Source organism: Aphelocoma coerulescens, chromosome 23 (genome assembly GCF_041296385.1).
Source record: "Aphelocoma coerulescens isolate FSJ_1873_10779 chromosome 23, UR_Acoe_1.0, whole genome shotgun sequence".
NCBI lineage: Eukaryota > Metazoa > Chordata > Aves > Passeriformes > Corvidae > Aphelocoma > Aphelocoma coerulescens.
Genome location: NC_091036.1, coordinates 6,688,797 through 6,716,785, shown reverse-complemented (window position 1 = coordinate 6,716,785; position 27,989 = coordinate 6,688,797). Strand labels below are relative to the sequence as shown.

The following is a 27,989-nucleotide window of genomic DNA, read 5'->3' as shown; positions in this document are numbered from 1 at the left end:
ACGCCAGCTCAGCTCCGGGATAGGTTGAGGATTTATTTCACCTTGATTCTCTGTGGAACGCACGCACACACACACAAAAACCCCAAACATGTACAAGGAAGACGAGAGAAGAAAAACAAAAACAAAAACAAAAAAAAACCGAAAGAAAAAAACCCAAAGCTGTATTGAGGAATGGAGAGAAGCCGTTCTCCCTCCCGGGGTCCCGGCACTGCTCAGGCAGGGAGTGAGCAGGAATGCTCTGCAGAGGGGCCCAGCGGGGCCCCCAGGGATGGTCCCGGGCCCCCCCATCGCACACGGTTCCAGTTCACAGTCAAACAGGTCAGTCTGTCCATCACCAGCCCTTGGTACCCCCAGGGAGCTGCAATCCCACCCCTGCCAGCCCCTGGTGATCCCAGGGAGCTGCAATCCCACCCCTGCCACCCTCTCATGCCCCCCCAGCCGAGCATGGGGGGCTGGGGCACAGCAGCATTAAAACACAGCATAGAAGAGCCAGCAGGGCAGAGCCCAGGGCAGGGCAGAGCCCAGGACAGGGGCAGGGGCAGAGCTGGGCTCCCCCCCAGTGCCAGCAGCAGCTCTGCTGGTTTCAGACTTCCTAAAAGTGGCAGAAACTAAAATCCCAAGCAAAGCCCAAGCCAAGAGCCCAGCCGAGGGCGGGCCCCACGCTCCGACTCTCCAGAGGGCCGTTATTGCTTTGTGCATCCCGGGCGGGGAGGGCAGGGCTGGGGCAGAACTGCTGGGGCTGAGCCCCCCCAGAGCCCCCCGGAGCAGCTCCCGAGGCAGCCCCGGGCAGCCCTCGCCTCGCTGGCCCCGGGGCAGCGGGCAGAGGCTCCCTGGGGCCGGGCAGGGGGAGCGGGGCCAGCCCTGGGGCCAGGGGAATGAATGTGGGGGTGTTTTAAAAGCCATGATCAGCCCCGGGCGGGGGCTCAGCCCAGGGGAAGAGGGGGTGAGGGCAGAGCTGCTCCACAGCCACTGCCCTGGGCCCTGTGGGAGGGGAGGGTCGGCCAGGAGCCCCCCCAGAGGAGACATTCGGGGCCTGTGCCCGGGGAGCTGCCAGGGACGGGCCCGGCCCTGCACCCCAGCACGATGCCATCGGGAGGGGACAAGCCACGGGTGAGGGACACTGGTGATTGTACATGGGGGGGCCAGAGCCCCCAGTCCCGGGGAGCAAGGAGACCCCCGGGAGCACAGAGGATGGGGCACAGCAGCACCCGGGCTCAGATGCCGGTGAGATGATGGCTGGGAGCAAAGCTGCTCCTTCCAGCTGCACCAGGAGCCAAACCCGGGGTCCGGGGACCCCACCTCACCTCTCCCTCCCCGAGCCAGCCCAAGTCCACAGGGAAGGACAAGTAGCAGCAAGAGAGACACTGAAGACGGGGCCGGTGGCTCCGTGAGTGTAACCGTCGAGGGTGCAGAGCTGGGCTGGGGGGCGGGGGAGATGCTGCTGAGACCCCCGCGGGGCCGAGGAGGAGGAGACGGAGATTGTAAAAGCAACAGGAGGAGGAGCAGCAGGAAGGAGGTGATTATCTCAGGAGGGCAGAGCTGCCCCAGGCCGATGGCTGAGGGGAGTGTGCGTGTGTGACGGGCAGGGCCGTGCAGGAGGTGCGGGAGCTGCACTGACCCTCCCCGCCGGCCCCGGGCAGCCTTTGGCGGTGCCAGCCCAGGGCAGAGCCTGCCCCGGGGCCTGGAGGCGTCCGCAGGGGAGTCCCGGGTTCCTGAGCTCTGACTGAAAACCCGTGAGTCGCCTGAGCGGAGGCCGAGAGCGCCCAAGGTGCCCCAGCCCTGCCCCGCTCCTCCCGCCGCAGCCGGGCACGTCCCGCCCCTAATACTGGTACAAAAACCCCAAACCCAAGAGGAAAACCTCACCCGCGCCGTGCCAGCCCCGCGGAGGGCCGAGGGGACGGTGACTTCCCCCCGGGAAGCGCTGGGAGCCAGAGCAGGAGAGAAGAGGCCACTCCCAGACTCGCCTTAGCCAGCTCCGATGTGGGCTCCGGGAGCAGCGGGACGCGGTGCGGGGGCGCGGGCGGGAGGTGCGGTGGGGGGCCATGGCTTCCGTTTGCAGCGGGCGGGTCACGGGGGCAGACGGGCGGCGGCGACCTCGGCCCCCTCCCCTGCGACAGTCCCGAGCGGCTCCGCTCAGATCCGGGGCAGCAGCTTCTCGATGAACTCCTTCACCGCCATCATCTCCTGCGGGGAGCGCGCAGCCCGTCGGCTCCGGGGCTCCCCAAAGGCCGGGCTGTGCCCCGGGAACGGGGCACGAGGCTCTGCAGCTTCCCCCGGGGAAGTCAGGAACAAATAGATCTCACGTGTTCCCCACCCTGCCTGACCCACAGTGCTGGGGTTGGTCCCAAAGATCCCAAAGGGAAGCGACCCACAGGGATCACCCAGCCCAGCCCCTGGCCCTGCACCGACACCCCAAATCCCACCCTGGGCATCCCTGGCAGCGCTGCCCAAACGCTCCTGCAGCTCTGGCAGCCTCGGGGCCGGGACCATTCCCTGGAGAGCCTGGGCAGTGCCCAGCACCCTCTGGGGGAAGAGCCTTTCCCTGAAATCCATCCCAACCCTCCCCTGACACAGCTCCAGGCCATTCCCATGGGTCCCATCACTGATCCCCACCCAGGGGGTCCCGTCCCCTCCCTGCAGCCCCAGCACTGACCTGAGGACAGGAACTGTGCATCACGCCGGGGTAGGTTTTGAACTGCACCTTGGTGGGGGTGACAACAGACTTGAGCTTCTCGGCAGTGAGGGCCCCAAAACGCACGGGGATCATGGGATCCATCTCCCCGTGGCACTGCAGGATGGCGATGTCCTTGTTCACGCCGTTGTTCGCCGCCTGCCAGAGGAGGGGAGGCTCAGGGGCGCCCAGGTGAGGGGACACCAAGCAGGTGCTTTGTTTGTGTCCCCAACACATCACCCGGCAGCTCCCCTCCTCACGAGGGAGAGCTGCTGGAAAACTGGAGAGCTCCAGTGGGGAAATCGCCCCATCCCGAGGGTCCCTGCCCGTGGGGTACCTGTGGGAAGGCCTTGTGGAGCGGGAGCCAGCAGCTGAGCGCCACGATCCCGGCCAGCTGGTGCTGGCAGGTGAGAGCCGTGTACAGCGACAAGGCACCGCCCTGCACGAGGGGAGGGTGGAATCAGTGCCATGGGGCAACCAGGGCAATCCAGGGACAGCCTCAGACCCAGCTCACCCATCCACCACCTCCCTGTGAGGATTTGGAGCAGGAATTGGGGTCCTGATCCTGATCTCACCTGTGAGAAGCCCCCCAGGATGATGCGGTTGGGGGGGATCCCGTTCTTCATCTCGTGCTCGATGATTGCTTTAACTGGAAGGAAATGGGAGAAATGGGTCAGTGGAAGGGGAGGGGGGCTAAAAAGCATCACCCCACACCCTGGGGTGCACATCAGGGACAGGCAGGTGCCAGAGATCCCAGGAGAGAGGTTTGCTGGGATGGCAGCAGAGCAGAAACAAAGGAGAGGTGGAAGGAAGACACCTGCTCCAGTCCCAGCGAGGGAGAGGCACCCAGAAGCTCAGCACTTCCCCCTCCCCAAAGCTCCTTACTGTTTTCTGCAGCTTTCTTGATCCCAGCTTCATCCTCAGGTGCGTCTGGAGTCAATCCCATCAGGTCGAACCTGGGAGAAGCAGCAGGGTCAGCCCAAACCACTCCCAGCACCCAGAGCGTGGGGAGGCAGGAGCTGGGTGTGCTCTGCCCTTCCCTGGCCCCAACAGGGCAGTGGATTTTGTCTCCCCATCCCTCTCACTCCCCAAAAGGGTCCCACCCAGCCCTGTCCCCCAAAGCACTGACCAGGAGGGCATGACCATCTTCATGTTGAGGGTCACCGGGATCCGGGGCCTGCGGAGGAACGTTTTGGGTGGTTTAGCTCAGGTCTGAGGGGAGCAGGAGGACCGAGCCCTCCCTCTCTCCTGCTGAGCCCCCTCCTGCCCGACCAGAGGATGCACAGGGAGCTCCAGTGCCTTTGTCTTTCCCTGCAGCCACCAGGGACAAACAGGACAGGAGGGAAAAGAAAAGAGCCTCTGGTGCTGCTCAGCTCTGTGGGAACAGCTGTGCCTGCAGCAGGAACCGGCCACAGCAGCAGAGCCAGCCTGGCTGGGCAGCCCTGCTGGGCTCAGGCCACCACCTGCCTCCCCCAGGAGCCTTGGCAGCCTCAGGGCCCCCCAAGAAGCCCCCCAGCCCCCCCAGGGCAGCACTTACGCGTGAGGGCAGATGTATTTCACGTAGGGGAGGCGGATGGAGGAGAGAGCATCGGCCCAGCTGTGCCTGGGGAGGGATGGGAGGAGAGATGAGGCCAAGGCTTGTCCAAGCCATTTTCCTGAGGCTGCTGCCCCCCAACCCCTCCCCTGAGCTTATTTTACCCACCCAGACAGCCTAAACCCCCCGTGAAACCCCCCCCAGCACCGATCCCCTCTGAGGGCAGCACACAAAGCCCCGGAGCTGCAGGCAGGGAGGACAGGGAGGCGGGAATCTCCTGGACAGGGAGAAGCCCTTTGTCACCACCCTGGGACCTCTGAGGTGGCCTTGCACAACAGAGATGCCCTGGTCCAGGCCCAGCCCAGCTGCCAGCCCTGCCAAGGACTGGAAAAGCCGCAGTGCTTATCAGCAATCCCTGAAGGCAGCACAAAATCCACCCGCGGGGGGTGGGGGGGCTGCCAGGCTGCCGGGATCATAAATATTCAAGTGCAGACAGCTGCCAGCAGCAATTCCCTGTCGTTCCCTGCGAGGCTGGTGCAGGAATGGCTGCCGACCCCAGCCCAAAGCCCCACACAAATCCCAAAGATGCCCCCAGGGGAAAGCAGCAGCAAAAAGCCAGGATCTGCATCTGGCAAACCACACGTCCCAGCCGGAGCCAGCTCCAGGGATACTCACCCCGTGTCTCCAAGGCCATGTAGGAAAATGACCTGTTAAACAGAGAAGGAAGGGAATTAGCGGGTGTGAGAGTGGTGCCCTGGGATGGGGCAGGGCTGGGCTGGGCTGGGCTGGCAGGGAGGTGGCAAATGGACACTTAGTCACCAACTGGAAGAGGCTCAAATTAGCTCAGGACACGTCTGTGCTGCTGGAGCACAGCGGATGGGTGGGTCAGGGATGTCATCCTGCCACAGAGCTGCCACGGGCAGGTCCCAGCTCCTCTGCACAGCAGAGGGATGAGGAGCACCCACCAGAGCCCAGCCTGAATCCCAGAATGGGTTGGGTTGGACCTTAAAGCCCATCCAGTGCCACCCCTGCCATGGGCAGGGACACCTTCCAATGTCCCAGGCTGCTCCAAGCCCCATCCAGCCTGGCCTTGGGCACTGCCAGGGATCCAGGGGCACCCACAGCTGCTCTGGGCACCCTGTGCCAGGGCCTGCCCACCCTCACAGGGAGGAATTCCTCCCCTGTATCACCAAGGACTCACAAATCCACCTCCACAGGCTTTTCATCTCCAGCTCCAGGAACCCCTAAGCCTCCCACACTGGAGCAAACAGCCCAGCCCAAGGACAGCCACAGAGCCCACGATGGCCCTGCCTTCCCCGTGCTGGGCTCCTCTGAACCTGCTGGAAGCAGCTCCCTGTTTTCCAAGGGGAAGCAGCAGGGGAGGGAGGGAGGGTGCAGCCCTTACCGCGGCGGTCTCCCGCTCTGCCCCTGACACGGTGACAGCGTCGGCGAGGAGGGGGACAGACATGTTGTTACCACACATACACCGAGAGGGATCGACACTGGCACCTGCGGGACACAGAGGTGAGGCAGGAAAACAAACCCCTCACCCGCCCCTTCAGCAACTGCTCAGTCCAGAGGAGCAGCTGTTCTGGGGGAAAATTAAAGAGCAGGCGAAGGCTTTGATGTTGAAGCCCTTGGGACACCTCACACTCCGACCTGGCAGTGCTGGAGAGTCCGGGAGCAGCAAACGCTCCCCGCGTGGCAGCGGCAGGACGGGCGTGTGGGGGGCTGGAAGTGTTAAAATTAGCCTGGAAATGACACCTCAGAGCCAAAGGTACTCCTGTGGCTGCCCAGGCATGGGCAGAGGGTGGCCGGGCAGTGCAGCCTCAGCATCCCTTCATTCCTGCATCCCTCCATGCCCTCCTGGAGCCTGACCCACATCTGCTCCGACCAGGAAGCTCTTGGCGCGCAGCAGCACAGGCTCTGCTGCACCAATAAAGGTCCAGCCCTGTTTTATGGAGCTGTTTAGGATGAACCAGAGCATTGGGAGCTGGTCTGAGCACCCCCAGTGATGGATGACACCCCTGTGCCTCCCCAGGACAGCAGGCATGGTCACCACCGCTGTCCTGTCACCTCCCGAATCCCAGATCCCGCAGAGCTGACAGCTCCCACGACACCTTCAGCCACAACAGTCCACGGGGTGTTTGTTCCCACTACATCACAAATCACAACTCCAGCGCCCCACGAGGCCTCCCTGACCCCATTGACCCACCAGGACTAATTAGATCAGAACTTGTTTAAGGCACTGCCATCATCCCCCAGGAGCGGGATCAGCCTCTGGAGCACGAGCTGGAAAGGATGAAGGATCACCCAGTCCAAGCCCTGGCCCTGCACAGACACCCCAACAACCCCACCCTGGGCATCCCTGAGAGTGTTGTCCAACACTCCTGGAGCTCTGGCAGCCTCGAGGCCGTGCCCATTCCCTGGGGAGCCTGGGCAGTGCCCAGCAGCCTCTGGGGGAAGAACCTTTCCCTGATATCCACCCTAAACCCCCCTGGCACAGCTCCAGCCGCTCCAGAGTCCTGTCCCTGTCACAAAAAGCAGAGCTGCCCCTCGGGTGGCCTTTCCTCATCCTCCACACTCCGCTCCAGCTTCACCTCCCACAGCAGCCCCATCCCCAGCAGGTCGAGGCGACACAGGATCACCCCAAACCCTCCCAAAATCCCGGAATCCCAGCAGCCAGCCTTACCCACAAGAAACAGCCTGGTCCCTCTCCCAGCAGCCGGCCAAGACCTGCCCGGCTCGTTCCACCGACTGCTCGTCAGCGGCTTCCCGACTCAAATAAAAACACCGCGAACGAGCAGCTCCCCGGATCTGACACAGACACGCAACCCACGTGCTCGTGTGCACTCCAGGGGCAAAACAACTGGCCAGGAGCCACCGCACCTGCCAAGAACCCTGGCGGGGACACAGAGCCAGAAATAAAAGCGTCTTGCCCTGGCAGGCGATGGGATGCGCTCCCTGAGCGCTGCCTTGTTGGGAATCTCCAGGGAAAGCAGAGCTTGGGATGGTCAGAGCTGCCCCAAGCACCGCACCTGGGGATCCCCTGGGATGATTCCCTGGGATGATCCCCTGGGATGATCCCCTGGGATGATTCCGCACCTGGGGATCCCCTGGGAGGATCCCCTGGGATGATCCCCTGGGATGATCCCCTGGGATGATTCCCTGGGATGATTCCGCACCTGGGGATCCCCTGGGAGGATCCCCTGGGATGATTCCCTGGGATGATTCTGCACCTGGGGATCCCCTGGGATGATCCCCTGGGATGATTCCGCACCTGGGGATCCCCTGGGAGGATCCCCTGGGATGATTCCCTGGGATGATTCTGCACCTGGGGATCCCCTGGGATGATCCCCTGGGATGATTCCGCACCTGGGGATCCCCTGGGAGGATCCCCTGGGATGATTCCCTGGGATGATTCCACACCTGGGGATCCCCTGGGATGATCCCCTGGGATGATTCCACACCTGGGGATCCCCTGGGAGGATCCCCTGGGAGGATCCCCTGGGATGATTCCCTGGGATGATTCCGCACCTGGGGATCCCCTGGGAGGATCCCCTGGGATGATTCCGCACCTGGGGATCCCCTGGGATGGTCCCCTGGGATGATTCCCTGGGATGATTCCGCACCTGGGGATCCCCTGGGATGGTCCCCTGGGATGATCCCCTGGGATGATTCCGCACCTGGGGATCCCCTGAGAGGATCCCCTGGGATGATCCCCTGGGAGGATCCCCTGGGATGATTCCCTGGGATGATTCCACACCTGGGGATCCCCTGGGATGATCCCCTGGGATGATTCCGCACCTGGGGATCCCCTGGGATGGTCCCCTGGGATGATTCCCTGGGATGATTCCGCACCTGGGGATCCCCTGGGATGATCCCCTGGGATGATTCCCTGGGATGATCCCCTGGGATGATTCCGCACCTGGGGATCCCCTGGGATGGTCCCCTGGGATGATCCCCTGGGATGATTCCGCACCTGGGGATCCCCTGGGATGATTCCCTGGGATGATTCCCTGGGATGATCCCCTGGGATGATTCCGCCCCGCTGCTGGAGCGAACACAACGGGAACCCCGAGCAACGGGAAGGCTCAAAGCCCTGGGCCGTGCCCGTGCGGGTGTAAAGGCACCAACACAGAAGCAGGAGGTGAATCTGGGTCCCATTTGGGCTGTTTGGAGGTGTCGCACCCCAAGCCGGCCGCACCAGTGACACGGCGGCGGGGACGCGCTCATCAGTCGTTAATTAGCGTTAATTACCGTGCCTCAGCCTGCCCGCCCGCCGGGGCCCGCCGCCCCGCAGGGAGCGGAATCCAGCGGGGGCCGGAGAAATCCCGCCTGGGAGCGGATGGAGGCGGGATCCCCGCGGCCGGGAGCGCCGGTTTTCCGCCGAAACCGGGGCTTTTGGGGGGGTTCCCTGCAGGCTGCGAGTCCTCAGCGCTCCCCCGTTACCGCATCGGGACCCGCCAAGCCACAATCGTGGCCCCGCCGGCGACTCCCCCGGCCCTCTCCCCGTTAATTCCCGGTTAAACCCCGGGAAGGGCCCCGCCGCTCCCCCCCCATTCCCCGCGGCCCTCACGGAACACCCCCCTTCCCCCCCCCCCCCGCCCGCAGCAGTGGTACGTCCCCCCCTCCCGCCGCGCCGCTGCCCGGTTCCGCCCCCCCCGCCGCGCCCCGGTGGTACGTGCCGCGCCCCCCCCGCCCGCACCTCTCCCGCGGCCCGGCGCGCGCGCTCCTCGCGGCTCCCCCCTGACGCGCTCCCACCGGAACTTCCGGCAGCGCGGCGGAAGTGACGTCGCGCGGCGCCGGGCGGGACGGGGCGGCCATGGTGGAAACGGGCACCGGGTCCCGCTCGGATCCCGCGGCGGGGACGGCCCCGGCTCTGGCCCCGACCTCAGCCCCGAGCAGGCCCACAGGCGCTTATCGGCGAAAGGCCCCGGCCTTCCCACAGCGCCCTGCCCCCGGCGGCTGACGGGTTAAGGGGACAGGCCCCGGCCCCCGCCGCCCTCCCCGCCTCAGCGCCGGCGCCACCCGCGGACACAGCAGGACCGCGACCCGCACTCAGGGACAGCGCACAGCTCTGCATCGCAGCGTGTTTATTGTCAGTCACAGCCGGTACCGGCCCCGCACACGCTGCCCGCGGGCGGCGCCTCCAGAGCGGCTCCGCCGCCTCCTCCGGGCCCCGGGGCCGCCTCACAGCGCGCCGCTGTGTCTGTCCCAGAAACGTGGAGCTGATCCGGCGCCTCGGGAAGCCGTTCCTGCGGCAGGCAGGCTCCCGGCAGCCCCGTTAGGAGATGAAGTGAGTCTGGGGGGTGATTTGTTCCAGCTTGTGGTCGGCCGGGTTCGCCGAGGCCTCGTAGTTGCAGATGGTGACTTCGTGGCGATGAGCCTGGGTGGAGATGGAATGTGTTTAATCCAGGGAAAGCAGGATTCCCGTCCCTCCTGAACACCTGGCTGGCAGGAGCTGAGCAATCCCCGTCTCACAGATCGTCCATCACACTACCCACACTCCCTTCTCGCTGCTAGAACTGGAATCAATCCATGATCTACAGCCCCTTCTCACACTCTGGTTGCTCTCTGCTCTCGCTCACCTCTGTCCACTCCCCTTTCAGGCCTATGTAAAAAATCTTCGTTGTCTCTGCTCCGAAGTTCTTTGGGAAGTGCATGGAGAGGTGGTAAACATTGGAGAAACGGGCAATTCTGAAAGAAAACACACCCTGAGACCGGAGCTGCCACTCCACCACCTCCCAGGCTCCCACACTGTGTGCAGCTCCCCCTGATCTGAGTCAGATGTGGGAGCAAGGGGGGTTTTTCCTCACACCTGTGGGTCAGCCAGGAGCTGGGGACAGGACACCAGGATGATTCTGCACCCCAAGAATTCCTGGGCTGCCAACACAGCTTCCCCCCCCCCCAGGCTCTGGGAAGGAGGTTCCAGAGGGCAGGAAAGAGCTGGGGAGGCAAATCCTACTGAGGGCAGCTGTGCTGACCCTTTCCTAAATTTGGAAGGCTGGACAGAGCTGCTGTGCCAGGGAGGAGCAGCCCCCACGCGCCAGGGTCTGTCTCGTACTTGGTGGGATATTCCAGCTCTCCCGAGGGATCCCGGCTCAGGCTGAAGGTCTGCTCTGCTTCCTTGGCTGTGTCATCAAAGGACATGTGAGGAATGTTCCTGAACCTGGCAAGACAAGAGGGAAACCCAGGGAGTTAGGAACAACAGGTCAGCTCGCTGGGATTCCTGCCCATCCATCAGCACTGCCAGTGGTGTTCCCTACAAGAAGCTGGATTTACTTCTGTCTTCTCCCAATGGCACCAGTTTGCCCCCACAACACCCAACCCCTCTGAGGAAGGGGGAGCTGGTTTTTACTCACAGCCTCATCTCGGCCGGGTGCGTCCCATCGTCCTCACCCATCACAATGACTCCTTTTAACTTCACGCTGCCTGTGAACCTGCCCGGACACACAGAGCGGGGTTTTCACCTCCGGCCTCTCCAAATCAGCCCCCAGTGCCTCACTGCCAGGTGAGGAACACGCCCTGCCAGCAGCCAGAACGGTGCCAGAGGCGCTTGGGGACGGAACTTACGGGATGTTGAAGAGCAGCTCCTCGTCGTCATCGCTTTCGACGAACTGGGGAGAGACAGGAGCAGGTCAGGGGCACACAGGGACTGGTGGGGGAGCACAGGGGACAGCAGGGGGAACGCGGGGACGGGTGGAGCGAGCACGGGAGGTCACCTCAGTGGGGTTCAGGGGGCACCACTGTACCTCGCTCACAGAATCCCAGAGTATTGAGGATGGGAAGTGACCTCTGAGATGATCCAGTGCAATCCCCCTGCCCAGGAAGGGTCACCTGGAGCAGCTGACACAGGAACGCCTCCAGGTGGGTTTGGGATGTCCCCACAGAGGGAGACTCCAGCCCTCCCTGGGCAGTTGTTCCAGGGCTCTGCCCACGCTCATGGAAAGAAGTTCTTCCTCATGTTGAGGTGGAACTCGTGTTTTAGCTTATGGCCATTGCTCCTCATCCTCTCACTGAACATTCTGGCACCACCCTCTGACACCCCTTGGGGATATTTTCCGGATCGATGGGATCCCCTCTCAGCCTTCCCTTCACCAGACCGACCAGGCCCAGCTCCCACAGTCTCTCCTCATCAGGGCGATGCTCCAGACCCCAAATCATCTTCGTGGCCTCCACTGGACCCCCTCCAGCAGCTCCCTATCTTGTCCTGAGGACCCCAGGCCGGGACACAGCCCTCCAGCTGTGCCTCCCTAGGACCGAGGGGCGGGATCCCCTCCCTGCCCTGCTGCCCACCCTCTTTCCAACGCACCCCCCGCTCCCACCTGTGAGCGGTCCCCGCGCTCCTCCCAGGGGCGGAACACGGTCGCTCCGGAGCCCTCGCGGCGCTCGTTGAGGCACTGCAGGCGCTGCCGGTCGATGCGCAGGTACAGCCCCCAGGCCGCGCCGCGCTCCGCCGCCTCCTCCCCGCAGCAGCGGCACCGGCCGGGCCCGTGCCCGTGCGCCATGGCCGCGCCGGGGCCGCCCAGCGCGCATGCGCGGCGCCGAGGCCCCGCCCACACGGCGGCGGGGACACGCCCACAAAGCCTCAGGACACGCCCCCGTGGCGCCTAAGCCACGCCCACAAGGCGCAAAGAGACGCGCCCTCGATGTGACGTCATAATATATGCATTATGCACCCCCGTGCCCGTAGCCACGCCCACGGGCTCCTGTGATAGGCCCGTTATCCCGTGGCCACGCCCATGTGGGCGGGGCCCGGCTCTGCACGTGCTGAGCCCGCGAACCGTGCGCTGCTCCCGGGGAGGGTCCCGGTGGTCCCGGGAGGGCTCCCGGTGGTCCCGGGGAGGGTCCCGGTAGTCCCGGGGAGGGTCCCGGTGGTCCCGGGAGGGCTCCCGGTGGTCCAGGGAGTGCTCCCGGTGGTCCCGGGGAGGGTCCCGGTAGTCCCGGGGAGGGTCCCGGTAGTCCCGGGAGGGCTCCAGGTGGTCCAGGAAGGGGTCCCGGTGGTCCCGGGGAGGGTCCCGGGAGGGGTCCCGGTGGTCCAGGGAGGGCTCCCGGTGGTCCCGGGGAGGGTCCCGGTAGTCCCGGGGAGGGCTCCCGGTGGTCCCGGGAGGGCTCCCGGTGGTCCAGGGAGTGCTCCCGGTGGTCCCGGGAGGGCTCCCGGTGGTCCAGGGAGTGCTCCCGGTGGTCCCGGGGAGGGTCCCGGTAGTCCCGGGAGGGCTCCAGGTGGTCCAGGAAGGGGTCCCGGTGGTCCCGGGGAGGGTCCCGGGAGGGGTCCCGGTAGTCCCGGGGAGGGCTCCTGGTGGTCCCCGGGAGGGGTCGCAGTGGTCCCGGGAAGGCTCCCGGTAGTCCCGGGGAGGGTCCTGGTGGTCCCGGGGAGGGCTCCCGGTGGTCCCGGGAGGGGTCCCGGTGGTCCCGGGGAGGGTCCCGGTGGTCCCGGGAGGGCTCCCGGTAGTCCCGGGGAGGGCTCCTGGTGGTCCCCGGGAGGGGTCGCAGTGGTCCCGGGGAGGCTCCCGGTAGTCCCGGGGAGGGTCCCGGTGGTCCCGGGGACGGCTGCCGGTGGTCCCGACCCCGCCCGGGGAAGCGCGAAGCTGCTTTCCCGTAAAGGCTCCGGGGGTTTTATCCGCGGGGATTGTTCCAAGCGGCGCGGGAAGCGGAGCGGCACCCCTGGCGGGAGAGCGGGGCAGGATAGCGGAGCGGGATACCGGAGCATCACCCTCCGAGGGGCCGCTTGGTGTGTTTAACATTCGTTGTCAGAGTCAGGAAAGAACGAGCAGCCACGGTGCTGTGTTTGGCTTTTATTGAGACATGATTCTCCTCTTTTTCATATAACTTATCTAATTAAAATATTCATCTTAGTTACCACAAAAAAAAAGGAACATAGAAAATTGTATATATACACGGTTTGGGACCAAAATACAAATACGAGTCCAAGTCACTCCCCCTCCTCCTCCCGTTACTCATCCTTCCGGGATGGGGTAGGAAGGGGGAAGAGGCAGCTCTGCTCCATCCTTTAGTGTGTGGAGGAGCACAGAACAACTGCACAAGTGTCACGCCCCGAGACTGGGAAGGAGCACTTTGATCCCAGACTTTGCGTAGTGTGTCCCCCAGGGAAATATCCCTGCTCTGCTCCCAGCTGAGGGCCGGTGCCCGCCTCTCCCCAGGCTGGATTTAGTGTCCGAGGAAAAGGAAGGGAAGGGTGAGGGGTTGGCATCATCCCTGTGAGAGCAGAGTTACGCCAGTGTCACCTCCCTGCAATCCCACAAACAAAACATGGACACAGCTGGCAAAGCCTGGAGCAAAGGGGCTGCTCTGGGAGGGAAAGAGCATCTCCCCAAAACAGCAACGCTTGGGCCGTACCCACAGCTGAGTATGGAGCTGTGATATCAATTAATTGGCAGTTCAGCAGCACCCAGAATCGTTCTTGGGCAGTGCCCAGATCCTTTGTTCAAAGCTCCATCGTGTCTGAACGTGATGCCAGGCTCTGCTTCCCTCCCCTCTGCCCCTACCCCAAGTACAGAGGAGAAATAAACAGTAGCACAACGGTCAGCAGAAGAGAATATATTGTTATCTAATTAAAAATACAGCAAAATTAAATACAGCAAAAACGCAGGAGTAAGGAGCCATTATTTTACAGCACAACACACACTGAAATGCTGCACGGTAACATTAAAGCATCTGGGACTGTAACAAACTTACAGCACATGAGAGTCTGAGAACATTTTTCCAAGAACTTCAAACTAAACAAAGAACAGAACAAATAAACAGGAGACAGGTGTTCAGAATGGTTTTAAAGAAAGACTTTTTTTTTTAAGAGGAAAAAAAAAAAATAAAAGGAAAGAAACAACCAAACAGAAACCAGAAGCAAAACAGGGATTTTTCTAGAGCCCTCCAGGGAGGACCCTTCACAGCAAGGTTTCCCCCGGTCAGTGCACACAGACAACTCCACCGGTTTGGGATTTGGCAGCCACGGAAAGCCAGCAGCAGAGCTTCTCAGGAGCTGCCAACAACAACAGCATCCACTACCAGCATCTTTTCCACCCAGACAGCAAAGTCCTAGGGCAACAAATATGGCTTGGAACAGGAGAATCCCTCCCCTCTCCGACCCACTCAGACCCCCGAGCCCTGGGGTCTCCCCAGCCCCATGCTCTGCTTGCACCACCCCTGGGGCTCCCTTTGGGGCAGACACAGAACACGAGCAGAAACCTTCCCCAGACACACCCCACAAGCAGAAACCTTCCCCACATCACAGCCAGCTCCTGCCTGTGTCCAGCTCCGGCCTTGGCGAGCCCAGCTGCCATCCTCACCTCCTCACCAGGGCTCCCACCTCTCCAGGAGCTCCAGGGCACTTCCTGACACTCCCACCAGCCCCATCAAGCACCTTCTCCTTCCAGAGCTCCAGCTCCTCACACACCAGGTACAAGGGAGCCTTTTGAGCTCCTGCTCTGAAGGACACACACGTGTTACAACAGCCACATTCCGTTGCTCGCTTCCCTCCAACCTCATTCAAGTGGTTTCAGGTTCAAAGACTAAAATCCTTGGATTTTTCCATAGAGGGGACAGAGCAAAACATACAGGGAAAAGACGGGATTTAGGCACCAGCTTCCCAACTGGAAATAAATCCTTTGCAATTCCACACAGAAAACAAGACAGAAGTATTCCTTCTTCCTGCTAAAAGAGGAAAACGATGCCTTCACTGATATTTAAAAACTGTTTTCCATTGCAAAGTCCCCTATCTCTCTCCAGATAAAAAGTTAAAAAATCTGACTTGGTGCACAGTAAAACTTCCCCCAGATCCCTGGGAGTTTTATTCCCAGTAGCCAGCAGAAGACGACAGCAGCAGAGGAAACGTCCCCAAAGGCTCTTGGCATCCCTGCAGGACCACAAAAACACCTGTACAGGATCTACAGCAACAGCACAGAGAAGGTCAAGAGCTCAGATTTTATTGACACACACGAGCAGGGAGCAAAGCCTCAGGACTGGATGCACTTGCCAAAGGACTGACAAGTGGCCACTGGTCCTATCTGTCCCAGAGTCTCCCCAGGTGAGACTCCGGGCCCAGCAGGTACCAGATCACGAGGAAAGGCTCCTGTGACACCCCGAGTCCACTCGGACAGATGGATTCCAGCTCGAGTCACCAAGGCTGACCCCGGGACTGGGTTGGGAGGGGAGAGACTACTGGGAGCAACATAAATAATACAGCAGGGTAGAGGGGCAAAATATTAATTAAAATGATTTTATAATTTATTAGGAGGTTAAATAGTAAATAAGTCTCTGGATCTTCCACTCTCAGCAGGTGCCAAGACTTCACATTTTCCTGTGTCGGGAGATTCTGTACACCCTTCTTTCGACGGATGACAAAGCCAGAAACAGAATGTTGAGGACAGGGGGTAAAAGAGAGGGGCTTGACACTGAGAAAGGGACCAGAATAAAAGATAAAATACTGTGCCGTCATCTTGTGCAGATCGAAGCTTCTCCCAGCAGCTGCAGCCTCCAAAGAGTTCAAAGATAAGGAAGGGCTGTTTGGGTACCTTCTCCCCCTTCAGTGCCACTCCTCCCCAGGAGAGAAAGGCCCAGCTCAGCACTGCAAACTTATCTCCGAGAGAACCTGTTTTTGAAAGCTTTGATAGTCTTTGCCATCATTGGTGCAATTTCTGCAAAAGAGAAAGAGAAAAAACCAAACCTCACCACTGAATCAAACAAAAAAGGCCCTCACATGAAAGCAAAAGTGACAGACTAAGAGCTGAGAGCGACTCAAAGCTGCAGTCCTGGCAGACACGAGTGTTTGAGCGGGGCCCATCAGAGTTTTCAGGTCACAGACTGAGGAGAAGGCACTGCTGTCTGCACTGCACCAACACAGATCCCTGGTGAAACCCTCCCTGCTCCCTTCCCAAGAGAGCTGCACTCCAATTCCCAACAGCTGGACAGACACAGGGCAGCAAAGGCAGAGGTTCTGCCTCACTGCTACCACTAGGACAGGCTGATAGTCAGCTCTGAGCAGGTGAATCAGATGTTTGCCTTTGCTTTTCCTCATGCAAAAAACTTGAACAGATTTCTTAGAGAGAGGAGAGATACCAACATCAACCCTCCTGCACAGCCTGGAATTCTCCCAAAGCAGAGGCAGCTGCTTGGGAAGGAGAAGCTCTGAGAGACCACAGGGATGTCCTGCAGGTTGTACTTACTCTTCACTGCGGGTTTCCTGGGATCGTAGGAGGAGAAGGTGCTACCTGAAGATGGGACCGAGTGGGCACTGCTGGTGCTGGGCCCGTCGTAGGACTGCTCGTCACTCGCCCGAGCGTGGCTTTTGCTGGATGTGTACAGGACTGGTTTTATTCTGGAACAGACGCAGGACAGGCATTTCCATAAAGGGTTCACCCTGGTTTGAGGCCATTCTACAGACACAAGCCACGTTTGTAACAGCGCAGTGGCTGACACAATGTGGAACCAGCAGGGACCTGGATCTCTGCGCTTCCCAGCAGGAAACAGGCTACTACAGTTACAAGTTTCCCTGCAAAAGGAGCTCCCAGACACACAGTATCATTCCCCGAGCTTCAGGGGGCAGCTGGCAGGAGGCCCTGAGCAGCAACTGCTACAGAGAAACACTCACTTGGTCTTCTCTGGCAGAAGAGGGCCTCCAGTTCCAAACTTCTCCTGTCTCCTCCGTACGTCCCGAGGGGGCTTCACCGCAGAGTTCACAAATGCCATCTTGGCCACTCTCCCTGCAAGAGGACAGAGGGAAACATCACTTAGATCCAGCTGCCTAAAAAGGAGGCTCCTCACTGTTTGTCTTACTACTGACAGTTCATCCACCTCTCCACAATCCCTCCATTCCAAAGAAAATAGTGACAGTCTCCTTCCCAAGGTCTGAACCTCTTGCAGTGAGAAATCAGACTGATCGGCTCAGCAGTTCTCATTATGTCCATCCAAAAACCGGGAATGCTTCCCCCTCCCTGGTTTTGGAGCAGCCATGTGGAACAGGAGGTGCCTCTGCAGCCCTACACATCCTTGCTGTAAAAAGTTGCCCTGCATCAACACCACCACGGCTGAAAGCGAGACACCGCTAAACCCCGAAGCAAAGGCAAGCACACAGAGCTAAGCAACTCCTAAACTGGACTGGTTTTAAGCCCAAAGCCCTTCCCTGAGCCCCACCTTTGGGTTTGTTGGCGTGGGCAGAGCCGATGTTCCGTGCCAGCATGAGCAGGCGCTGCTCGCGCGCGTCGTGCAGCCGCAGGTACATCTCCCGCCACGACTCGAACTCCTCGGGCTTCTCGTTCTTGAAGTCTCGCAGGCAGTGGTTGTGCCACAGCTGATCCGTGTCCTCCACCAGCACCTGAAGCAAACCCACGCAGAGCTGGGATCCCTCCTGACTCCTCCAGTCCCCTCTCCCTCGGCACCAGCTCAGTGCTGGTGTCACTGGAATTCCAGCAGGGCCAGCTTGCAGCAAAGCCAGGAACTCAGGGCTAGCAAAAGCCACCTCTTGCTATGAAAAAGCTTTGTTTACTGTTCTGCTCTTGCAGGTGAGGACACCCCTGCACATCACGTCCCTTCTCCCAAGGCACTCACGTGGTTACATTCCTCGATGCGATACAGCTGCTCCGGGGTGCACCTCTCCAATACCGGCTCCAGCACGGAGAAAGGGACACCACCCACTTCATAGATTGCTAGAGAGAAGCAAGAAGCACGGGGTATTACTTATCCTGCTCCTTCCTTGCCAAGGAAAGGGCTTAACACCTTGAAACACAGGGGAAAAACTGCAGTGTTGCACAACACCACAGAGGATGAGGGGAGGAGAAAGGAAGCTCATGCACCAATATCTCCAGGTTAAGAAATATCTGTGCAAGCTCTGTTTGCCACAATTTCCAGTGCTTTAGCACTGCCTGAAAACATTGTGGGTGCTGATTCCTGCAGCACCTGAGCTTCCAGTGGGATTTGTCCCATAATTAGTAACAAGGGGAACTGCTGGGGTCTGTACAAACAAGTTGCCAAAATTTCAGTGCGCCTGCACAGTGACTCTGAGACAAGGAAAGGTACTTACAGTCGATGTTGTTGCTGAGGACCCTGATACACTGCTGGTACAGGGACATCATCTTTGGGAGGTAGGCAGTTTTGGAGCCAGAGTACACCTGCATTTTGGAATTTAACCGTCGGCCTGTGAAACCCGCTTCGCTCTCCTCCACTGGCGAGGACACTGCTGTGGAGGGAAACGCTTGGAGTGAGCAGGGGACAGAGAAAAAAAAGAGCCTGTCCTGATGAATGGCACAGGAGGAACAAATTGGAGTCACCCAGAAGCAACCTAAAGGGCAAAGTCTTCTCCAAGAGACCTGCAGGGCAAGCTCAGGAAGGACAAGTCCAAAGCCCAAGCCCCAAAGAAGGGTCAGTGAAGGACTCTTCTCATTTCTGATGGAGCATGTGGGAAGCAGCTGCCTTTTCTCCCTGAAACCTCTGCCCTTGGCAGACCCCAACAGAAAGACTTGAGCCCAGCCAGCATCTGCTCCCGCTCTCTCACAATGTGACTCATTCCAAACCCATTTTCCTGCCCAACATACCTTTCCTTTTTGTCTGGGAGCAGGGGATGGACTCAATCGAGGGAAGAGGACGATAATTGGCCTGGATGGGGGGCAGGGGGATGTCTGGTAACGTTGGTACCACATCTAAAATTATCTGGAAGGAAAGGAGGTACATGGAATAAGACAGGAATGCAGCAGAATGTGACCTTCCACCAGCATACAAACAGCACTGAACTGGGGTTTTTTTTGCATATTTTGAATAAACCACTCAAAACTGATCAGTTTGCACCACGGAACAACCTCATGGGGTGACTGCCAATAGGAAGAAGCCAAAATTTGGGATCTGAATCACTCAGCACCCTCCAGAAAGAGCCATCTACATTTTTAACCAATTCAGAACAAGCTGAAGCACTTCCTTGATCACAAACACTCATTTACCAGTTCTGCCTCTTTTCCTCATTCTGCAAAAAACTCTGCAGTGGTGGAGGAGAAGGGAACCTCAGAAACTGAGGGAAACTGAAAACTTTGATATGAAGTTTTATGAAGCATTTATCAGAAGAAATGGCAAAGCAGGGTTTAAAATGCTGTTAAACATTATAAAAACCACTTTATGAAGAGCCAAGTGTTTCCAAGTTGAGTAAAAAGATGAAACAGTAAAGGTTTTACATATTAGTCCCTATTTATATACCAAACCCTGGCAGCCATGTGACAAAGGATCTGTACAGAAATACTGCTCATTTTCCAAGCTTTCACAAAAGAAGGTTTGTCTTCTGGAATGAGCTGCCTTGTACCACCAGTTCTCTCCCATTTCTGGACACCAGAAAAGGTCCATTTTAGAGAAGCATAAATAGTTGAGAGGGGAGACACAGGAACCCTATCAGCAGGAGATGCACTGCAAACTGGGCTGGATTCTAAGCTCCCATCCACAGATACTCTGCTTTCTCACCGAGTGCATCATGTCCAATATTCTTTCACACCAATATTTAACTGAAGGTTCTCTCTTTTACTCTCCCCAGTTTTGAATAAACATAAAATAATAAAACATAAAATCCACCCACTGCATTTCTTCCTCCCCCCACCTTCACCCACTTTTCCAACAGGAAAACTAACAAGGCAGAGAACTGAGAGCAGCTGGTCCCACCTTCATTTTTCACTCTCAGATCCTTCCAAACCTTACCCTCTTTGGTTTAGGAGGCTCTGGGGGTTTCTTCTCTGCCTTTTTCTCACTTGTTCTCTTGTGGCTTGAACTCTTCTGACTGGAGCTCGAGCTGTTGGTGCTGGCTTTGGATCCGTTCTGTTTGCTGTGCCCTCGGTCTTTGTCCCCAGCTGACCCAGCCAAGGGTTTGACCACTTTCTTTTTCTTTTTCTGGGGCTGGTCGTAGCTGAGGTACGACTCAAAGGACATAGTAGGTTGTTCAAACTCATCCTCTGCTTCCCCCTCCCCAGAATTTGAGGAAAAACCCACTGATTTTTTGTCCACCTCGGAGATTTTGCGTTTCCCCTCTGAAGACTTTAAGCTCCCAGAACCCCCCTTTTCCTTGATCCTATTGCCTGAGTCACTCTCAGCTTTCCGTTTCTCTGAGTTAGAGCTCTCCAGGCCCTGCTTGGACTTTTCCAATTTGCTCTTCTCAGAGTCCCGATGCTTTTGCTTCTTGACATGGTTGTCCAAAGACTCCTCCGAGTGCGACTTCTCCTTCCTGGAGGTGCCGCTTTCCCGATTCTTCTCCTTTTTGGTGCTTTCCGACGTCCTCTGCTTCTCCTTGCCGGCCGCTGCCACGGGGGATTCTCGGAGCTGCTCTTTGAAGGAAGCCTTGTGCAACCTCTCTGGGCTGAAGGCAGAGGTCCTGTCATCCCCTCTGCCATCGAGCCGCTGCTTCTTGTGCGAGGATTTGTGCTCTTTGCTCCGACTCGCGCTCCCTTTGTCGCAGAAATCGCCGGAGCTCCGCTCCCGGCCTGCCCCGAGCTTCTCCTGGAAGCTGTGGCCTTTGCTTGCTTTCCGATGGAATAGTGTTGGTTCTTCCTGCTCCTCAGAGGCATAAGGGTCTGTGTCCAAATCCTGAGGGCTCTCACTGGGCTCAGGTGACACAGCTTGTCCACAGTCCGAGTACTCCTGATCTGAAGAGAGCACCGGGGAGGATCTGCCCCAACCCTTCCCCTGGTGGCTGCTATAGCTGTAAGTCTCATGTGCTCTCTCAGGCCTAGGATACCTTTTGGACTTCTTTTCCCTATGATCTGGGCTATAAGACTGGCTGCAAGAAGGCTGGAAGGGTTCTGAGTAATCCTGATCAGCTTCCTCATCCTCTCTGAGGGAGGATTCCTGATGCCTTTTGCTCGAGCTGCTCCTCTCGTAGTCACGGTCTTCAGAGTCTAGGTTATTTCTGAAGGGAGAAGAAACCAAAAAGAGTTAGACTAAAACTGCCCAATATGAATGAAAAGAGCCATTCCCTGGACTGGAACACCTCTTACAGAAGACCAAGGCTGTATTTGGTGGCAAAAATCCCACTAAATCTCTAAGGAACAGCAACAATCAGGGATTTAAAAACTGCATTTCTAGTGCAAGAATCGATGGAGCACTTTTATTAGGACTAGAAACAGCTGTGCACAGAACCTTCTCCGTGCCTACACACTCCTGGCTGTGTGACACTGTGGGAAATGTCCCCCAGTTCAACATGTGGGAATACCACTCATTTAAACTCCCATTAATAACTGGGCCTTTATCACCCAAACCTTTTGGATCTCACTGCTGAGTTCACAGCTTTGTTACTGCCACATGCCTGCTAGCAACAACTTCCAGTTTCCACAGGATTCTGGCTCATAAAAGCATTCTTTCAAATTACTTGGGCCGAGAACTTCCTGTCTTCAGAATCACAAAATGGGAAGCAAGCAGATTGCATCTTTTGCTTTATTAAGGGCACTTTTTTTGGCATCTCCCTTTAATCTCTTCATCAAACTGCAAATTCTTGAAAGTTGGCCCCAACTTCCACATGAAACTGCAGCTGTCAGCATCCCAATGCTCCAGAGCCAGCAAAGGCAGGAAGTTTCTGCCAAAACAAGGCAAAACCCCCAGGCAGAGTTTGCATATTGGTTTTACAAGTTTTTCCAGAGCCTTGGCCAGAGAGGTTTAAAATATCCACTGAGAAAACATTCCCAAAGCTCGTCCATGGGGTTCACTCACCGCTCTGCCTCCTGGGCCACCGGCACCAGCTTCTTCCACCTGGCCACGAGGTCCTTGGCAAAGTCTCCCACGAGCTCGTGTTTCCTTAGGCTGTTCACAGTCTTCCCCACTCCTGTCTCCTTCATGAGAGAGCCACGAATCCATCTTAGCAAAACAGGAATTCTTACCCCTGCTAAACTTCCTAAAGAGTCACTGAAGGCAACACACTCCCTGCTGCTGCAAGGGAGAAAGTTCCTTGATCTAACAGCAAGGATATCACTTTTATTATGTTTTCAGCTGACTTTATATCATTCACTAAATGTAAATCAAAGTGTTAATTCTACCTTAGTCAAACACTAATTATTGGTATTAATAACCCAAGTCAGTATTTACCATGAGAGTTGGCAAATTTGAAGACAGAAGCCATTAAAAACTGTAAGGATTAGCACTTCCTCATTTCCTGCTGATTTGTTATTGCTGGGATCTGCTCCAACTCTCACATCCCAGTCAGGTGTTAAGCTTTTGGGAGAACTGAGGACGACAAACTGTCCTCCATGGCTTCCCACCTGCCCTGGCACGCTCCTTCCCCGTGCCTGGCACCTCCAGAACCTTATCACAATCACACCCATGACACTGGGCTGTAGCAGGTGGCCGAGCTGACACACCCAGTTCCAGGGAAAGCAGCACTTCCGTGGAAAACAGCTCTCCCTGGGACTCGGCAGACACGATGAAAAGCCCGAGAGATTTCACAGCTCTTACCACGAGAATGTCAACTGTGATGGGTAACTCTGACAGCCTCTTCAGACTCTTCAGCAGCTGTGGAGACAAGAGGAGAAGTGTTCAGCGTTGTCACACAGAACCACAGACAGGGATTAGGGAGGAAGAAAATGCTGCACTGCCTGAGAGCTTGTGAGGAAGATCCAAGTGCCTGACAGCTGCTGTCTCGCTCCAAAAAAGCTCCTGAGAAGCTGAACACGAGGGTCAACTGCAAAAAAATCTTGTCTCTGCCCACAAGAACCCACCTGAAAGTTTTGTAACACACTCAAATATTAAAGTTTGCTTCACATGGAACTGCAACTTAAATCTGGCTCAAAGCACCGGGAACAGAACCACACAGCAAGAGGAAGAAAGGACTGGGAAGCCTGTGACTGTCTGAAGGTGGTGGTGGAACCACCCCTTGGCAAGAAGGGCAGGAACAAACCGAAATAAAAAGGGGAAGGGAGATCTCTAGATGCTCCTAAAGACCTAAGAGGGGAACCTGTGTCTCCACTGCCAACGGGCTCTTTTCAATCAGGTGCTAGAACAGCACCTGATCCCTTCCAAATTCCTTCCCTCTTGCTCCACTCTTTTCTCTTCCCTTCACCTCCACACACCCCAAGCAAGGCCCTGCCAGCACCGCCAGCTGCTCCACGGGACAGGGTGGGACAAGGAGCCCTTTCCAAGGAGCACCCCAGCGAGGAGCTGCAGGAGCTGGGCAAGAGGAAATGGCCTCAAGCTACACCAGGGGAGGTTCAGGTTGGACACCAGGAGGAATTTCTTCAGGAAAGGGTGGTCAGGCATGGGAATGGGCTGCCCAGAGAGGTGGTGGAGTTCCCATCCCTGGAGGTGTCCAAGGATTGACTGGACATGAGGCTCTAGTCTGGCTGACAAGGTTGGACTCGATGATCCTGGAGGTCTTTTCCAACCTTAATTGTTCTGGGATTCTAAGTGCAGGGGATGTTCCTGTACCCCTGCCACCCAGGTGGTTTGGGACATCTCCTCACCACGATGTCTGTTGGCTCTGTAGCTACACTACATGGTAGAACACCTCTGACAGCACTGTTGCCCCTCACATCATTTCCCACAGCTCAGCTATAGCCACAGTCCAGCCTCATCAGCATTCCCATTATTATAGCCCCTATACAGCCCGGGCTGTGCTCAGCACTCCTATGCTATATGCCATACAAAGGGCTGCCCCTGATCCAGATCTTCTCTTTAAAGCACTGTGCTCGTGCTCAAATCAGCACTGTCAGCCTAAGCTGACACCCAATCACCCCCATGCCCACCATGCAAGGATCAGACAGGTTTGCAGGTTTCCTTCCTTTTGAGGGAAATGACTTCCTTTAACCTATTTGGGGAGCGCTCTTGCCTTCAGAGAGGAAACCCTCCTCGATACCCAGAGAAGGCTTCCTCTGACTTCAGCAAAACCACAACTTCTGTTCACTAGAAACCACTCCTTTATATTTAGGACCTGATAACTGTGACAGAAGGTTTCGGTTTTCTTAGTTTAGAAGAGTGAAACGCTGATAGCAAGAGTAGCTGCTGTTGCCTTGCCAGCACAGCTGCTCAACAAGTGCACTAGCAACTGAAGCCATCAAACCAAAGGCAGCAGAGACTCAGCCACCTCTGCTGCCTTCCCTTGGACTGCCTGCCACAGTTCAGGGGTCAGGATCCCTCTGGGAAGGCTAAAATCCTTCTGGGATTGGTAACAAAGGAGTTTGGACTTGTGTGCACAAAGGGGAGAGGAAAGAAGGATTGGTTTTTGTATTAGATAGAAAAAGAGTAAACCAGGACAATATTAAAGCAGCTCTGTCAGCTAATTAAATTCCTAGAAAGGTTTTTTCAGAGCTTACAAAATCCCACTGTGAGAGTAAGAACCAAGGGAGAACTCCTTCTGGTATTCCTAAATCTTCCCAAATATTTTCCAGCTACACCCCTCTGTAGCATCTCCCACAGTTCTGTTTGCTCTTTAGCTACTTGTTGCCTTCAGGGCTGAATTCCAAGAAGAGAAGTGCTGTTCTCAATGGGAATGCTGTTCTCAGTGTGGTTGGAGACCAGGGGAGCCACACACTTGATCCAGAACACGTCTCACGAGGAGCTGAGTTATTCCACAGCCACTGCAGTCGGTTCCTCCATGGAACACAAGTCCTTGTGCACGAAATGCACCAAGTGAGACAACTTTGACGCAATGAGGCTTAAAAAACTTGTACTAAACTTTATTTCCTTTGGTAACAAGCTGATGGAGTTCATCCTGCTGAGGCTCAAAGGGACATCAGGAAGAATTTTGGATGACAGGAGGAATTTCTTCACAGAAAGGGTGGTCAGGCATTGGAAGGAGGTGGTGGAGTCCCCATCCCTGGAGGTGTTCGAGTAACCACATGGCACTCAGTTGATATGGAAGGGTTCAGTCAAAGTTTGGACTCAGTCTTGGAGGTCTTTTCCAACCTGTAACAATCCCGGGATTCTAAATCTGGCAGCTCATCTTGGAAATAACCAAGATTATACAAATCCTGTGAGGAAAAGGTGACCAGGTGGGAGACAGAAAACACCAGGCTCGTGTCTTGTGAGACACACACGACAAAACTCTTCTAAAACACCCCAGCACAGGGCAGGGTTTCAGTCAATCGGCCACAAGACACAACCCATAAAACCTTCCCTGAGCTCCAGCTCCAATGAAGTTCTGTTGAACATGGGTGGGTTGTTTTCTTTTCCTGAAAGAAGGCAGCCAGACCGTTACGACACTGAAAACACACGCTAATATCTAATTGCTCCGTGAAGATGCTCATGTTTTCCTTCTCCTCTTTCTTCCCATAGCCCTGAAGCAGAGCTTGTACTTCCTCTGCTGGAAAAAAAAGGCTCTTTCCAAACCATGACAGCACTGTCCAAGATTTCACTCACACTCTTCTGTGCCAGCAGCCCGATTTTCACCCGAAACCAATAATAACAACACTTTACACCTTTCAGCAAGGCAACGAGTTGTACACGATACTTGGGCAAATATTATTCTTTCACATTCCTGATAAAATATTTTCAAAGGACCAGGCAAGAAACGTGAGGACTGGAATTGGTGTAAGGATGCCGTGGATTTGTCCCGCTGACGGGGTAAAATTTCTAGCACAGGAAGGTCCTCACAAGATCTATCGAGACAATGCAATGGCAACTAAATTCAGGCTTAAAACCATTAATGCTTCCAAGGACATGGTTGAAAAAGTATCAGAAATAAAGAATATAGGTCACAGGGCCTTTCTGCTGGGGAAGAAAAGAGGTTTTCAAGTCATTACCCTGCTTTACTTCCTCTGCCTGCCCTTGCAAAACCACACAGGATCAACAGAGCAAGAAACAACTTCGCTCCACGAGGTCACTGGAGAAAGAGTCGGCTGTGCAAACACTGCCCCGAGACTTGCAGTGCTCCAGAAACACACCAGCAGTTCTCACCCCAAGCTCACACAAGGGTCAGGACACAGCAGCACTAATTCTCTGTGCACGGAGCACTGAGACAATATTTGAAGTCTTGCCCATGGTCTCAGCACCACAAAGCTCAGACCCCCTGGAAGTGACTCCTTGGCAGTCCCTCAGCTCCATTTGGGGCTTCACCAGTTAAACCCTGCTCTGGTCCCGGCTGAGAGGGTGAGAGGAGTAAGCAGATCCCATCGCATCACCCCCAGCCAGGCTGGAGCTCCTACAGGGGCTCCCATTTCCAAGGGTCAGCACTCGAGCACCCTCTTCTCTTCCTGGGTGGTGGGAGACCTTGGGAAGCGAGTCCTGCAGGTGTTGGTCTCAGTGAAACAGTCAGCCCAGCACAGAGCAGCTGCACAGCCCTGCCTGCCTCCTCTTTCACTCCAATTACACAAAACGTGAACCAAACACGTGTGAACACTCTCAACAGATGCTCCCGCTTTAAAACAACAGAATGGAGTAACAGCATGCCCAAGTTCAACCATTATTCCAAATTTCACTAGAAAAGCCGGCTCTGAATGCTGGTGCCCAGCAGGACAGTCACTGTCACCAGCCGAACGTCACCGAACCCAGCGAGCCCAAGGCAGGTCGGGGCAGCGCAGCAGCCGCTCCACAACAGCTGCTGCAGGCAGCGCATTTTTGGCAGCGGCCACATTCCCTCGTGGAGAGGGGCGAGAAGAGCCAAGCAAGTCCCCCATGGCCAGAGGGAACAGAGGCGACAAGAGCCAGCTCCTGAGCGGGACTCGTGCTCCCCCAGCCCCGCGGCTGTGCCTCCCTGCGTGGGCTCACACAGCACCGCGGCTCTGCCACCCAACACGTCACCAGGGCAAGACTCTTCCGGCGAGTTCTCCGCTGCCCGTCTGCCCAGCCGGGCCCCAGCCCTGCCAAGGGGGATCCCAAAAGGGACCCCTGCTCGCCACTGCCCAAGGGGGATCCCAAAAGGGACCCCTGCTCGCCACTGCCACGGGGGGGATCCCAAAAGGGACCCCTGCTCGCCACTGCCCAAGGGGGATCCCAAAAGGGACCCCTGCTCGCCACTGCCCAAGGGAGACCACAAAGGGGACCTCTGCTCGCCCCTGTCACGGGGGGACCCCACGCGGGACCCCTGCCTGCCCACTGTCGCGGGAGGACCTGCCACAGGACCCCCGCCAGCACCCCAAGCCTGCCACGACGGGACCCCAAAAGGGACGCCCACCCGCCGCAACGGGACCCGCAGGGCCTGCGAGCCTGGACCGGGCTGGTGGCACAGGGGGAGTCCCACCGGGGACAAGCCCCGGGCAGCCCGCACGTCTCACCCCAGGCACCGCGGCCCCGGCCGGGCACGGAACTCCACGCAGGAGCGGCCGCGGCGGAGGGCGGCCCTGCCCCGCGCACTCCCGACCCCCGTCCCCACCGCTGGAGCCCCGGCGGGCTGAGGCAGCCCCCATCACCTTCTTAGGCTCGGCGCTGCCCGCCAGCCGCGCCTGGAGCCGGCCCACAACTTCCAGCACCGACTCGGCCATTTTTACTGCTGGAGAGCCCGCGGCGGCGGAAGCGGCTTCAGCGGCCGCCGGGCCCACGGCGCTGCCCCGCCGCCGCCGCCATCTTGGCTGCGGGCAGGAAGCGGAAGCGGCGCAGCGCGGCCTCGGCCATGGCGGGTCCGGGCAGAGTGCGGCGGGCGCCATGTTGGGGCCGGGCGGCGCCATCTTGAGTGCTGGCAGGGCCGTGCTGAGGGGAGCGCGGGGTCGGGGTGGCAGCTCCGCCCTCAGGATGGGCTGTCGCAGAATCCCAGAGTAGTTGGGGTTGGAAGGGGCCTCTGGGGATCGTCCAGTTCAACCCCTTGTCAAGGTAGGGTCACCTGGAGCACGTGGCACAGGAACTCGTGCAGGTGGGTTTGGGATGTCCCCACAGAGGGAGACTCCAGCCCTC

The 27,989-nt window shown here is 57.7% G+C and overlaps 3 protein-coding genes across 4 annotated transcripts; all 3 read right to left on the bottom strand.

The window, feature by feature from the left end:
- Positions 1 to 19: 19 nt before the first annotated feature.
- Positions 20 to 8,999, bottom strand: LYPLA2 (lysophospholipase 2). Of its 2 annotated transcripts, none has more exons than XM_069035795.1 (10): positions 8,914 to 8,999; positions 5,611 to 5,714; positions 4,881 to 4,912; positions 4,209 to 4,274; positions 3,801 to 3,848; positions 3,557 to 3,627; positions 3,247 to 3,320; positions 3,009 to 3,110; positions 2,654 to 2,830; positions 20 to 2,184 (listed from the first exon to the last, which is right to left on the bottom strand). In XM_069035795.1, exons 2-10 carry the CDS (start codon positions 5,686 to 5,688, stop codon positions 2,134 to 2,136), a joined length of 699 nt encoding a protein of 232 aa, XP_068891896.1. In that variant the 5' UTR covers positions 5,689 to 5,714; positions 8,914 to 8,999; the 3' UTR covers positions 20 to 2,133. The 2 variants fall into 2 exon arrangements, with proteins under 2 accessions (XP_068891896.1, XP_068891897.1); XM_069035796.1 differs by lacking the exon at positions 8,914 to 8,999 and adding an exon at positions 6,898 to 7,180.
- A 285-nt stretch (positions 9,000 to 9,284) lies between these two features.
- On the bottom strand, positions 9,285 to 11,756 carry PITHD1 (PITH domain containing 1). Its single transcript, XM_069035797.1, has 6 exons — positions 11,534 to 11,756; positions 10,782 to 10,825; positions 10,571 to 10,648; positions 10,273 to 10,377; positions 9,797 to 9,905; positions 9,285 to 9,594 (listed from the first exon to the last, which is right to left on the bottom strand). The coding sequence occupies exons 1-6, from the start codon at positions 11,714 to 11,716 to the stop codon at positions 9,493 to 9,495; spliced, it is 621 nt and encodes a 206-aa protein (XP_068891898.1). The 5' UTR covers positions 11,717 to 11,756; the 3' UTR covers positions 9,285 to 9,492.
- A 1,995-nt stretch (positions 11,757 to 13,751) lies between these two features.
- Positions 13,752 to 27,766, bottom strand: ELOA (elongin A). Its single transcript, XM_069035944.1, has 11 exons — positions 27,512 to 27,766; positions 22,626 to 22,682; positions 21,888 to 22,006; positions 19,890 to 21,090; positions 18,752 to 18,866; positions 18,241 to 18,396; positions 17,769 to 17,866; positions 17,355 to 17,535; positions 16,813 to 16,924; positions 16,388 to 16,539; positions 13,752 to 15,859 (listed from the first exon to the last, which is right to left on the bottom strand). The coding sequence occupies exons 1-11, from the start codon at positions 27,764 to 27,766 to the stop codon at positions 15,798 to 15,800; spliced, it is 2,508 nt and encodes an 835-aa protein (XP_068892045.1). The 3' UTR covers positions 13,752 to 15,797.
- Positions 27,767 to 27,989: the final 223 nt, after the last annotated feature.

Excerpts from the sequence above, each read along its gene's own strand:
- LYPLA2 (XM_069035795.1), bottom strand. The coding sequence starts at position 5,688 with ATGTGTGGTAACAACATGTCTGTCCCCCTCCTCGCCGACGCTGTCACC. Across the intron at positions 3,321-3,556 it reads CAAGAAAGCTGCAGAAAACA|TTAAAGCAATCATCGAGCAC; the intron begins GTAAGGAGCTTT and ends ATTTCCTTCCAG. Across the intron at positions 3,111-3,246 it reads TCCTGGGGGGCTTCTCACAG|GGCGGTGCCTTGTCGCTGTA; the intron begins GTGAGATCAGGA and ends CCCCTCGTGCAG.
- PITHD1 (XM_069035797.1), bottom strand. The coding sequence starts at position 11,716 with ATGGCGCACGGGCACGGGCCCGGCCGGTGCCGCTGCTGCGGGGAGGAG. Across the intron at positions 10,826-11,533 it reads AGCGCGGGGACCGCTCACAG|TTCGTCGAAAGCGATGACGA; the intron begins GTGGGAGCGGGG and ends GTCTCTCCCCAG. Across the intron at positions 10,649-10,781 it reads GAGCTGCTCTTCAACATCCC|GTTCACAGGCAGCGTGAAGT; the intron begins GTAAGTTCCGTC and ends GTGTCCGGGCAG.
- ELOA (XM_069035944.1), bottom strand. The coding sequence starts at position 27,766 with ATGGCGCCGCCCGGCCCCAACATGGCGCCCGCCGCACTCTGCCCGGAC. Across the intron at positions 22,007-22,625 it reads TCACAGTTGACATTCTCGTG|GAGACAGGAGTGGGGAAGAC; the intron begins GTAAGAGCTGTG and ends TCTCTCATGAAG. Across the intron at positions 17,867-18,240 it reads CCTCAGCAACAACATCGACT|CAATCTATGAAGTGGGTGGT; the intron begins GTAAGTACCTTT and ends GCTTCTCTCTAG.